This window comes from Apodemus sylvaticus, chromosome 2 (genome assembly GCF_947179515.1).
Source record: "Apodemus sylvaticus chromosome 2, mApoSyl1.1, whole genome shotgun sequence".
Taxonomy (NCBI): domain Eukaryota; kingdom Metazoa; phylum Chordata; class Mammalia; order Rodentia; family Muridae; genus Apodemus; species Apodemus sylvaticus.
In genome coordinates this window covers 96,649,898-96,664,341 of record NC_067473.1, presented here as the reverse complement: position 1 = coordinate 96,664,341, position 14,444 = coordinate 96,649,898, and the positions used below count along the sequence as shown (strand labels likewise).

At 36.3% G+C, this 14,444-nt stretch overlaps 2 gene segments (V, D, J or C); both read left to right on the top strand.

Annotated features, from left to right (window-relative positions):
* The first annotated feature begins 5,196 nt into the window (after window positions 1-5,196).
* LOC127678743 (immunoglobulin kappa chain variable 12-41-like) lies at window positions 5,197-5,801 on the top strand. The segment is given in 2 exon segments: window positions 5,197-5,256; window positions 5,383-5,801. Coding segments are annotated over 2 exon segments (372 nt in total).
* A 1,738-nt stretch (window positions 5,802-7,539) lies between these two features.
* LOC127677980 (immunoglobulin kappa variable 1-39-like) lies at window positions 7,540-11,817 on the top strand. The segment is given in 3 exon segments: window positions 7,540-7,574; window positions 11,281-11,378; window positions 11,498-11,817. Coding segments are annotated over 3 exon segments (453 nt in total).
* Window positions 11,818-14,444: the final 2,627 nt, after the last annotated feature.

The window sequence follows — 14,444 nt, the reverse complement described above, 5'->3', positions numbered from 1 at the left end:
GTGTGTATTGGTCAGGGGTCTCACCTGTGACCCTGGTTGGGGCGTACCTCTTGGGATACAGGCAGGGATATGAGGTCACGGGGCTGGCAAATTGCTCTCCTTCAGACTCAGGTGGAGGTGCAGACCAGAAGGGTGATGGATCTTGTTTATTTTCATAATTTTTATTTTTTTAAATTTTCTTTCAGGGGGAAGTTGGAAGGGTGAAGGGCTGATAAGAAGTGGCAATAAGATGAGTGGAATTAAGGTCCATGATGTGAATATCACAAAGAATCAACAAACAGAAAAACAAAATTACAAAGGAACTGTGACTCTTTCCTCTCTCATGTCCTCATAGGCACCCTTCTTGAAACACCCTCTCCCAACATATTATATATGTGTGTTTGTGTGTAAATGCACATAAATATATATGTATATGATGTATATGTATACATGTATGTGAATGCACATCTATATGTGCATGTGTCTGTGTCTGAATCTGTGCATATGTATGTATATCTGAATAAAAGAATATAAATACAACCTGCTGAAACCAAAATATAATGAACGAATCTACATTACCACATCAGTGTCTGTGGATCAAGGAACATCATGGAAGAGAAGGGCAGAAATATTTTAAGGGAACTAATTCCAAAAATTCTGCTGGAAAACAGTCTCCTAAAAATTGCTGCATTTACATTCAGTTGTCTCTCTTCATACCCTACCTTAATTCCCTATGGACTCTGCTGGACCTTGCTTTGGAATCAGAATTTCCCAACTTTATCAGCACTCCCTTCTAGCTCATTCCAATTTCCTGAGTCAGCCACACATACCTAGGATCCCCAGTGGACTGTAAAAGACTGGGACTCAAGGAGACAATTTTCATAGTGCTTCATGAACCCCAGTACAAAATTCTTCCAGTATCCCATCTACATTAGTACATAACAAATATAATATAACTGAATCACAAGATAAGGTCTAAAATTTATTAATTACGATTATGTTTAATGACCAAAAAGAGGTAATAAAAATCCTGTAATTAAATCATTGAAAAGACAAACCAATGGTGAATCAAATAATGCAAAACAGTTTAAGACATAAAGATAGAAATATAATCACTAAAGAAAACCCAAATTGATATGAGTAGAAAGAAAAATTTTAGACTGTTTCAAAAAAAAAACTGATTAGCAGAGTACAAGAAATGTAAGAAAGACTTTAACTAGTTGAAAAAAGTTGAATTAATACCTTAGCTAAAAATGTACAATAATAATAATAATGTAATAATAATAATAAAGTATAAGAAGTCTTAGATACAATGAAAAAGGCAATTTTAAAAATTATAGAAATGGAGGATGAAGAAGAAAGCCCAGGTTGCAGGGATAAAATATAGTTTCAATAAAATCATAAAAGAAAGTTTCCCTAGACTATTGAGTGAGCTGCCTACCAAAATACTAGAAACATTCAGTGCACCAAATAGACAGAACCAAAAACTAATTTCCCCAAGACACATAACAATTATAACACTAAATATGTAGAACAAGGAAATAATATTAAAAGTTACAATAAAAATAAAATATTACAATGAAAGTAAGATATAAAGTTAGAGCCACTTCTTCCACCATAAAAAAAAATTATTGAACAATAATCAGGGTCACAGAATACCCTCACACATATGGCATGTAGTAAAACCTGACAGTGTATTCCATTCACTTTGAATAAGATTTCTGTGCTAATTTATAAGTTATGTGCACCCTTTTTATTTTTTTAATTTTTTCATTCAAAAATAGACTTTTCATACAATTACTTTTGACTACATTTTTTCTCTTGTGAACTTCAATCTATGGTATCTCTTTTCACTGTGGTGGGTAGGATCTGAGGGCGTGTATTTCTCCACACTAAATACGTAGTACCTTATCCTTTGGTTCCTCCATGCTCTTCAGTCATCAAGACATAGACCACAATCTACACAGCTCTTCCAAGATATTAAAACTAGGCAAGTCTCTTTATAAGTGATAGATACATTTATTCCTCTGAGTAATCTCATCATTTTACATATTTCTATGGATAAATATTTTGGATGCTGTGGAAGGTTAATGAGAAGTCCAAGACTTAGATTATACATGGACTATAGAATTATTTGCTTTAAGGCATTGAAATGTGCTGGAAAATGTGCTACTGGAGGATTGTCTAAAGGGCTGATTTAGAGCGATGAGAAATTCACTAACTTCTATTCATTTAATCATGTGTTGTATTTAATAATAACTGTGGGATGTTCTGAGAATGTAGCTTCATGATGGTGGTCAAGGTTGATGTAACCGCCTGAAAGAACCTAGGCAATGTGTCAATCTGTCCATAAAGCAGATATGAGAATAGTGAAGTCAAATATTTCAGGTAATAAGACAGGACATAGACTTCTCTGTTGAGTGCTTCAGGTTTGGGGCAGGTATAGCACACACAGAGACTGTAGTCTATCAGCTGCATTCCTGACCTGGGTCCTAGGTAACAGTGAATTTAATTTAGCTCTATGTAGAGAACAAATTCTGCCTACATAATTACCATATATATTAGTATTCTGTGATACACTTTTATAAAACTGGGAAGTAAATTAACTTTTTTTAATTGAATATAATCTTCATTTACATTTCTTTTTTACATATATTCTTTATTTACATTTCAAATGATTTCCCCTTTCCTTGTTCCCCCCTCCTTGAAGGTCCGATAAGCCCTCTCCCCTCCCCCTGTTCCCCAATCAACCCCCTCCTGCTTCCCTGTCCTGGTATTCCCCTACACTGCTGCATTGAGCCTTTCCAGGGCTAGGGGCCTCTCCTTTCTTTATCTTGGGCATCATTTGATTGAATATGTTTATTGGCATGATTTTATTGCTTAATCAAAGGATGCATATATGGTGCCAATACCCAAAGTATATTCATATTAGTGGATAGACTTAGGGCTAGATGCAAAATTTTGACTCTATTGCAGATAAATACATCTTTGATATATCCCTGAATTGAAACACTATGACTATATATTTCAGAGTCACCCTGGTCATTAAGTTTTCAAATCGATCTCTTGATTAACCTATCCACCTACAACTCTTCTTTGTCCATCATCATCCTCAAGGCATAAGTGGGTGTCAGTCTCACCTTGTAAAATCTCTATCTCCTAAAAAATGCTTGTCCACACATGTGCAACTTTTACCATTCAACTGTTCATTGAAACTTGCACTATGGCTGGACATTACTATGGCTATATCTCCCCATGTATAGCTTCTACATTTACTTCCTTAATTGCTTTTTTCACCACATAGCCGGAATCCTTCTATACTAAATTTAGACTAACATATATGTCCTCTAAATACTTAGAAAAGTTAAGGTGCCCATAGAACATGTAATTCGGGGATTAATTGTTCATTTAAGGACATGACTAATTATTTCTGAGAGAATATGCATATACATTAAATACAATAACTTGTGTTAAAAGGGAGAAGTCAGGTAACATAATTTGAAGACTTACAGAGTTATTGGATATAGATATAATGCTAGATGAATGTAGGAAGGGAACTCATATGCATAGAAAGAGCATGACTCTGGCCCATAAGTGTTCCTGTCTGAAAGAATTGCAGGAATGGAAATGGAGAGTTGCCCGAGGAAAAGAAAGTCCAGTGACTTGCCCAAAGTGGCATCCAGATCAAGGGGAGATCCTAAGGACTCCTATTGCTCCTAGACGTATGGAGTATTCACAAAAAGGGACCTAGCATGACAGTACTCCGGAAAACCCAACAAGCAGCTGACACATATGTAGATATTTGAACCCAACCAATGGACAGGAGCAGCTGACACCTGTTGTTGAATTAGGGAGGCGTGAAAGAGGCTGAGGAAAAGGGTGATCCTGTGGAAGGACCAGCAGTCTCATTTCATCTACACTGCTGAGAACTCTCAAACACTGTACTACCAAACAGACAGCATACATCAGTTGATATGAGGCCCCTAACTCAAATACAACAGAGGACTGACTGCTGGGTCTGTGTTCTTTCAGAGATGATGCAGCTAATTCTCACGAGACTAGAGGCCCAAGGAATTCAGAGGGCAGGTGGGGTGGGGGATGAGGACATCCATGTAGAGACAGGGGTTGGGGAGAATGAATGGGATGTGGAACAGTTGGAGGGTGTATGGGGGAGAAATAAAATATGGAGTGTAAAAAATAAATTAATTATTAAAAAATAAAGAAAGAGGAAACAAAAACCGTGTCATTTTCTGGCTTGATGGAAGAAATTCTTGAGTAGCTGAGCTGTCATAAACAAGTAATGTCAAATTTGGATCCTGAAAACATGGGTTACTTATGTGAAATTGGGTCCTCCTTTACAAACCACATCTTCCAGTATTATTCTATTACACTTCTGGGAATCACCGTGAACAACAAGCTACAAGGTCAGTTTTGGTGCTCAATCCAAGAAGATACATCTACATTAGGTTTTCATACCCGTACTCACTTCTACAAAGAGTACTGTGTAGAAGTGTGTAAAGCTGGAAGTAGTAGTTCTCCTCCTTAGAGAATAGCCCACCAATTGATTATCCAAGATGATAAGAAACCCTGAAAACACACATAAAATAATAAGCACTCATGAATTATATTTAGGAGTGTGTATGTGTTCGCGTGCTTGTATGCAAATACATAAGTGCATAAAAAACAATTAATGGTAAAAGAGACCATGAATTTGAAAGAGAACAGAGATATATTTTGGGATAATATGAAATATGCAAAGAGTAGGGGAAAAGTAACTATAATTCAAGCTCACAAACATAGGGGAAAAACAGAAGAAGCTGCATGGTCACAATAAGGTCTGCACCTAACTTTGAAAGGACAATGAAACCATTTATACACTGCCTAGAACAATGTGATATCTGAAACATCCCAACATGGAGAAAAACAGCACAAGGAAACTCTACACAGAACATGATAGAAATCAAAGTAAATTGTAACTCATAGACTATTAGTGTTGTTTCTTGTTCAAAGAGAAGCACATTCCCTACAAATAAACTTATACTGCATCTCAATTGGATACATAAAGAGCTACAGGTCTATAATAAGCTACTGACTTGATGTTTCCTGCAGCTGTGTCTACCCTTTACTGATTTGCATGTTCCCAAAGCACAGCCCACTGACATGAGGTATTTTTAATAATCAGGTCTCACACTATATTGGAATCAGCCTCACACTGATCATACATAGACATGAGTGTGCCTACTCAGCTCCTGGGGTTGCTGCTGCTATGGCTTACAGGTAAGGAAGAGAGCACTGGAAACTTATTCAGTTTCTTGTATTCAGTTCTGCTTGAAAATCTCATGAAAACTCCTCTTGTGAGAGAATTAATCATGTGGGGATTTGTTCTCAATTTTCCAATAATAGGTGCCAGATGTGACATCCAGATGACTCAATCTCCAGCCTCCCTGGCTGCATCTCTGGGAGAAAGTGTCACCATAACATGTCAAGCAAGTGAGAACATTTACAAGTATTTAGCATGGTATAAGCAAACAGCAGGGAAATCTCCTCAGCTCCTTATCTATGGAGCGACCAACTTGGCACATGGTGTCCCATCGAGGTTCAGTGGCAGTGGATCTGGCACACAGTATTTTCTCAAGATTAACAATTTTCAGACTGAAGATGTTTCAACTTATTACTGTCAAAGTGCTTTAAATACCCCTTCCACAGTGATTTATCCCATGACGTAAACCACCCATAGAAGCAGAAGTGAGAATGCTGGCTGGTGTTTCCAGCTGCTCAACTGTTAAGTGTTTCACTTTGTGAGGGCTTAAAATTCAATGGAATGCTTCTATAAAAGGGTAAGAGAAACTTTTCTATGTCTTAAATCCTTGCCTTTTTTCCCCACACTAGAATCAAAACAGGATAATTCTTTACATGAGTAAAAAAAAATTCAAAACACGTTTTATGTGTGAACAGATTTATTGCAACAGCTGAGATTCATTCAACATGCTTGTCAACACACACATATATACACACACACACAAACATTACACTGAGGTGAAGTTATTTGGGCATGAAAAATTATCTATTTATAGATAATTTTATAATATCTATTATATTGAGGAAGAAGTCTGTGGAAATAGTTTAATGATTAAGAACATGCAGAGGATCTGAATTCAGTATGTAACACTCACTTGATTTCTAGCTTTTGAAAACTTCAATTCAAGAATTTTTACACCATTATTCCTGCCTATGAATAAGGGAAATCCTGTCAATGTCGAGGCAGGTAACCAGGCTTCAAAGAAGTCATGAATATAACTGAGATTAAATTTGCTTCTTCAACCTGGATCAGGCTTAGGGATTCTGATATCACTCAGTGTAATCCCAACAAATGTAAACATAATATAGTTTGGAGAAAAAAAAAGTTTCCTGGTTAAATAAAATCCCTGATAGACAAAGAAGTGTCATATATCGAAACTCAACCTAGGGTACATGTCATTTCTTACAAGAAGATGAGATTTAGAGGTAAGGTACATGTACTCTCTTAAGAGGTAAAGGAAGGGTCTGGGGTCTGGCATGTTAATGGTCATACAGATAATAGGGATGCCATTTTTGCCATTAGCCACCTGGTTGTTAGAGCTTGAAAGAGACTGTGGGTATAGAGATAATGTAAGTGTCACACATAATACCTATTCTATTTTTCCCTGCCTGGGATATCTAAGTTACCCCATCCATTTCTTCCTCTGTGACTTTCTTCTCTGTGTCTATGGTTCATACCTTATTTATCATCTATTTAATAGCTTACCTTTCTATTGCTGTGATAAGACATCATGGCGAAGAGAATTTGTCAAAGAAATAATTTCATTGAGGAGCTCTCAGTTCCAGAGGATTAGTTCAGGATTAACATGGTGGGAAGCATGACAGCAAACATGCAGGGGTGGACCTGATATGGTAATTGATAAATTTAAATATTCACCTGCAAATAGGAGACACAGAGAGGCAGAGAGATAACTGGGAGTGGCTTGGGCATTTGAAATCTCATCTTACACATAAATGAACGTGAATATATAATCTTCTTTCATCAGTGACCAAGATCAGATGGATATATTTACTTATGGTTTTGATAACCAAAATACATAAAAGACAAAATATTCATTCTCACAAAGAGTAAGCTCTTATTGTTTCCAAGTGAATGCCTTTTGATTTTCTTTTCCTGACAGGAGGCACATATTTGTCAACCTTGTTTTAATGTATCTTCTGAAATTGCATAGTATATCCAATGAGGATTGGTGAATAGAATATTTTTTGGTTCATTCTTGTTGGGCATTAAAAGCATTATTGTGTGCTGGTGTTACCACTTAAATATATTTTCTCTACTCTGGAGTGAAGGCATAATTCAGATCTATTAATTGCTATGTCAGGCAATCTCACAAAATTGGGTAAGTTATTGAATTATTCTGTGATATATCTAGATGAAAGGTTCATGCACTGGGCTGTCAAGGCCAGCATCATTGCACAACAGTTTATGCTGTGAGGATAAATAAGTGAGCTGAGAAAATAAGTGAGAACTGTTATGAGGCAATGACTGTGGAGAAATTTTTGGCAAAAATCAGCAGGTGAATTAAACACAGACCCAGGCCTGGACAGTACAGTATACTTTAATTCCAACTGGCTGGATACGGAAGAAAAACAAGAGAAGAGGGAAGATTATCATTCCAGGAATGTGAGGGAAAGGCAGAAGTTTAAGGCACAAGAATATTGTAAAGCAATAGAGATACACTTTAGGGAACTTCAGAATATTTTCAAATGAACTAAAGAAAAATTCTCCTTAGGTTGTTGTTCTACACTTTGATTTCATACTAAGAATTGCAGGGAATAAAGCTCAGATGGTAACAATTAACAGTGAAAACTGCTTGTGATCTTCATTGTACTTCTGAGTGTATACTGTGGTAAAAAAAACTTTGTTCTAAATGGGACAGAAAAAAAGGAAAGAACACAATGAACTTGGAGTTATTAAAAACAGCATGCTAATCTTAAGACTCAAGATTTTCTATTTAATTTTGTAGACAAAAATGCATATACAGTCTATCATGAGGTAGATGTACTTATTGGGACAGTCTTCACATAATCCACTATTTTCAAAACTAGATCTTCATAGTCAACCAAGGCTCATTTGACTCTTTAATATTCTATGTTCTATGCCATATCCTACCACCACCAGATTTTCTCCAGCTTCAAGGAGAATGCAACCTAGAGTACCCATTCTAATATCCAATAAAATAGACTTTCAACAAAAATTCATCACAGAAGGATACTTTATACTCATCAAAGGAAAAATCTACCAGGAAGAATGCCCCACATATATTGACACCCTAATTTGTAAAGGAAACTTTACTAAAGCTTAATGTACACATCACACCTCACACAATAATTGTGCATGTTTTCAATACCCCAATCTCCTCAATGGACAAATCAGAGGAACAAACTAAACAGAGACACAGTGAAACTAACAGAAGTGTTGGGCCAAATGAATTCAATAATATCTATAGGGCATTTCATTCTAAATCAAAAGAATATAATTTCTTCTAAGCAACTCATGGTACCTTCTCCAAAACTGACTATATACTTGGGCACCAAACAGACCTCAGCAGATACAAGAAGATCAAAATAATTCCATGCCTCTTATCAGAACACTATGGAGTAAGGGTGGTCTTCAATAGCAACAAAAACAACAGAAAGCCCACATACACATGCAAGCTGAACAATATTCTACTCAATATTACCTTGGTCAAGGAAGAAATAAGGAAAGAAATAAAAACCTTTTTTTGAATTAAAAAAAAAAGGAAGGCACAATATACCCAAATTTATGGCACACAATGAAAGCAGTGCTTAGAGGAAAACTTATACCTCTGCGTGCCTCAAAAAGAAACTGGAGAGAGCATGCACTAGCAGCTTAACAGAACACCTGAAAGATTTAAAACAAAAGAAACTAATATACTGTACTATACTATACTATACTATAGCTAATATAAATATAATTTTTAAATGGGTCTGAAGACAAAATTTCTATAAATGGAAATCAACTTAAAGCAATTAGAACCAAAACCTATATATCCTTATAACCTGAATAGAGTGTGCTTGTTAGCAATCTCAAGATTTGACAATGTTGAAAAAATTAAAGGGCATAGGAAGTAATTCTAAGAAAAAATACTTGAAATAATGCAGCTGACATAAAATATCTCCAGCTTGACATCAAAGGATCATTATAGAAAGTGAAAAGACCATCAAAGTGTGACATTCATTGGCTTTTGAGAACTTCCTTTTCTCTATTTATTTTCTATCTTGAATATTTATGATAGCATGAATAAATGCCAATGCCATTTTCTGTTTTTTTTTTTATCTATTTTGGGAGACTATCTGCAGCTTTTCACAAATGAGATAGTAAATTACAACACTCCTATATTTAGGGTCTTGAAGAAATTGGCTACCAATCAATATTTATTTGAACATCAGATCTCTGAATTCTCCTGTTACCTTTGTTGGAAGGATCTGAGCAGTTTTACTTTCTCCACACTGAATAAGTAGCACTTTATCCTTTGGCTTACCAGTATTCTTTATTCAACAAGACAGACCACAATCCAGGCACAGGACCAACAATTTTAAAATTAGGTGAGCTTTCTTTCTTAATGGTGATGTATTTTTCTTCTGAGTAATCCCTTTGCTTTACATATTTCTATGGATAAGAAAATATGGATGTCATGGAAGTCTAACCATAAGTTCAAGAAGGACCATACTAATATTTTCATTAAGATAATGAAGTGTGCTAGGAAACGTGCTTCCAGAGGATTGTGAAAAGGACTGATTTAGAGTGGTGAGAGACCCACAAAGTTCTATGAATTTTATACTGACTGGTATCCAAGAATAAATGTAAAATGTTCTGAGAATGCAACTTCCTGAAGGAGGTTAAGTTAGAGGAAGTCACCTGAAAAAACATAGGCATTGGGTCAATCTATCCATAAAGCACATGTGTTGCAAGTGATGTAAAACATCCCAGGTAATAAGACAGGAAATAGTATTTTCTGTTGAGTTCCTCCAGTGTGTAGCAGGTAGAGCACACACAGAGACTGCCGGCACCAGCTGCATTGTTGACTTGGTACGTGAATAACAATGAATTCACTTCTATATAGAAAACGAATCTAGCCCATATAATGACCATGTGTGTGAGTGTTCTGGGCTACAGTTTAATTAAATGTTGAAATAAATTAGCATTTTGATTCACTATGTTTCTTGGCATGGTTTTATTGTTTAATCAAAGCATGAATATATGTTGTCTGTACATAAACTATATTCATATTATTGGATAGAATTAGCTCTATATGAACACTTTTTATCTCTATGGAAACACTGTGACCTCAGATTCACCCTCATCATTAGTTTTTCATATCAGTCAGTTTATTGAGCTATCCACTTTTCCATTATTTCTGACACTTTTTCGGTGCCTGTTGTCATCATCAGGCCATGAATAGGTGTCAGTCTCATACTGTAAAATCTCTCTCCTACAGATTGGTTGTCTGTATATGAAAACTTTTCCCATTCAACTGTTCTTGGAGACTCACACTAAATCTGGAGATTTTTGTAGATTTAATTCCCCATGTATACTTTCTACCTATACTTTATTATAATGCTTTTTCCCCACATAGTCTGTTGTCCTTCTGTCCTAAACTAAGACTATTATACACATCCTCCTTAATGTTTAGAAAGATATGGAGCCCAGAGCATATGCAAGTATAGGAACTATTGTAGAATTTAGGATATAACTAATCTTTTCTGAGTGAATATTCATACATTTAATATAATATCTTGTGTTAAAACTGGAGAGAAGTCATTCACCATAATCTGAAGACTCATAGGAATGTTGGATATAGATATGATCCCACATGAATCTAGGAAGGGAGCTCATGAGCATAGAAAGTGAAGAGACAATCCACAGCATTTTTTGGGCTTGATGGAAGCAATTCTTGAGTAGCTGAGCTGTCATACATAATTAAAATGTATTTTATTTACCTGAAAATATGGGTTATTTATGTGAGATTCTCTCTTTAGTGACTAGCCACACCTTCCAGTATTATTCTATTACTCTTCTGGGAATCACTGTGAGGAAGAAACTGTGAGGTGAGGTCTGCTGCTCAATCCAAGGGGATACATCTATAAAAGACTTCAATACCCAATGCTCAGAGAACATTAAAAAAAAAGAAAGTGGAAAGATTGACATAGCCAGAGGATCAATGAGTTTGCTATGAAGTTGTGTCAAATTCTTCATAGTCAGGTCACACCTTGTGCTGAAGTCAACCTCACACAGATCATAACAGAAGTGACTGTGCCCACTCAGCTCTTTGGGCTGCTGCTGCTGTGGCTTTCAGGTAAGGAAGACACTACTGGAAATACATTCATCGGTGTGTAATCAGTACTCATTGATGTCAGTGAAAATCCTCTTGCAGCAGAATCATGTGGATATTTGCTTTCAGTTTTCCAATTGTAGATGCCAGATGTGACATCCAGATAACTCAGTCTACAGACTCCCTGGCTACATATGGGACCAAGTGTCACATCACATGTAGAGCAAGTGAGAATAAGTACAATGCTTTAAATTGGTATCAGCAGAAACAGGGAAAATCTCCTCAGCTCCTGATCTATGCTGCAACCAGCTTGGCAGATGGGATCCCATCAAGGTTCAGGGGCAGTGGATCTGGTACACAATATTCTCTCAAGATCAGTAGCCTGCACATTGACGATGTTGCAACTTATTACTGTCAAAATAGTGTAAGTACCCCTCTCACAGTGATTCAAGCCATGACATAAATCACCCAAGGAAGCAGAAGTGAGAGCACAGGCTGCCCAACTTCTCCTCATGATGTCACTGGCTGATCAGTCTCTGAGAGTGCTTATTGTTGCCAAGGCTTAAATGTAAATGTGATGCTTTTGTGTTGGAATCTGAATAACATTTATATGTAAGGAATCTCTGTCCTTTTCCCCAGCCCTAGTATCAAAACAAGGGAATGATTCTCATGACTCAGAAATTAAAACAACAACAAATAAACCACTGTTTCTGAATAACAGAATCATGAAAGCAGCTGTGCTTCATTCTACAGGGTTGTCAACATGCACACACACACACACACAAACACACACAGACACACAGACACACAGACACACACACACACATAATCCAAGGTGGAGCTATTTCAGCCAAAACATTTTTATCTTTGTATAGGAATTATATCTTGGAAGGGAGTCTAGGGAGATGGTTTAATGATCATGGTTCTTCCAGTATATCTGGGTTTGAGTTCCAAATCACATATGATTCCTAGCTTCTGATAATTCCAATTCAAGTAATTTTTTAACCACTCTACTATCCTCTGAGGGAGGGTAATCCTATCAGTGTATAGGAGAGTAAGAAAACTGCAAAGATTTGAGAAGAAGACTCAGTTTAAATTGACTTCATCAACCTGGATTAGACTTGGGGTATCTGGTGTCAGGTGGTATATTCCAAAGAAGTTTAAACATAGTATAGTTTGGAAAAAAAGTTTCCTAGAGTAATATAATATCTAGTACTCAAAGAAGTATAATTCCATAGAAAATCAACCTACAGTAAATGTCATTTCTTCCAAGAACTTGAGTTTGAGATATAGGCTACCTGTACTATCTTTAGAACTGAGGGAAGATGCTGGCATGTTTTTAGTCATACTGATATTATGGATGTCATTTGTGCTGCTAGCTAGTTGTTAGAAGCAAAGTGGACTGCAACTCCATAGGAATACCAATAGTTCCAGTTAACTTGTACTCCTGGGAGCTCCCAGAAACTAAGCCAAGATCCAAAGAGCATACATGGGCTGGTCCACAGCCCCTAGCACCTGCGTAGCAGAGGACTGCCTTGCCTGGTATCAGTGGAAGAGGATGTGCCTAATCTTGTAAAAGATTTATGCTCCAGGGAAAAGGGATGTGGTGGTAGAGGGATAAGGTGGGGAGTTGTGTGGGTGAGGGAGTGTAGGTGGTTGAGGGAGGCAGGTCATTGGGCAGTGAGTAAGATTGAAAACACCATCTCAGAGGCAATTGTGGGGCTGGAGTGAAGAACTCCTTGAAAGGGGACTGGGAAGGGGGTCAATATTTGGAATGTAAATAAACAAAATTTAAATTTTAAAAAGATTAGAAGTGAGAGTGATTTAAAATATCATACATAGATATATATTTCTATTCTTTATATTTAATGCTTAAAGAAGCTATACCACTCCTAGGCATATATCCAGAGGATTCACCAAAATGTAATAAGGACACATGCTCCACTAAGTTCACAACAGCCCTATTTGTAATAGCCAGAAGCTGGAAAGAACCCAGGTGTCCCTCAACGGAGGAATGGATACAAAGAAAAATGTAGTATATTTACACAATTGAGTACTATTGAGCCATTAGAAACAATGAATTCATGAAATTCTTAGACAAATGGATGGAGCTGGAGAACATCATACTAAGTGAGGTAACCCAGTCTCAAAAGATGAATCATTGTATGCATTCACTAATAAGTGGATATTAGCAAAAAAACTTGGAATACCCAAGACATAATCCACATATTAAATGATGTTTAAGAAGAATGGAGGAGTGGCCCCTGGTTCTGGAAAGACTTAGTGCAGCAGTATAGGGGAATACCAGAACAGGGAATTGGGAAGGGGTAGATGAGGGAATAGGGGGGGGGGAAGAGGGCTTATGGGACTTTTGGAGAGTGGGGAGCCAGAAAAGGGGAAATAATTTGAAATGTAAATAAAAATATATTGAATAAATAAAAAACATATACAACTAAAGAAAAATACTGCTTAGAGAAAACACTTACACAACTGCCTCCCAGACTGGCTTCTTCAAACTTATCCAACAGCAACAATTTATTGGAAGAGACATTTTTTCTATGGTGGAGTAGTAAATAATTGTCATTCTCACATAGCTTGTGTATTTTGTATTGATAACACCTATTAATATAACTTTATAATGTTGTTTGTTATTTTTATATTTTTTATCCTTTAAGAGATTGTTAGATTACACTAATGTGTTTATATTCAGGAAAATTTTCCATCATAGATTAATTCAATTCAGAAATATCCTACATATCACTAGCCCCTATTCATGTGCAGTGCCTACTATTATCAGAATCCCTCATTACAGAGGTATACTTGTCACAATCAATGGGCCCACACTGGTCCACCATTATCTTTCAGAAAACAGGGCTTACCTTATGACTCTGTCTTAGTTTTACATAACATAACTTTCAACACATCTATAATGGAAAATATTTTTCATTGTAATTTCATACAATCTTGTTTCACGATCCTCTGAGCCCTGATCATTTTTTTCTCTTCTAGTAATAACTGACATTTAAATCATTATTTTATTGTTTCTATACTTCATACTTTCTCAACATTTGATAAAGTTTTGTATTAATG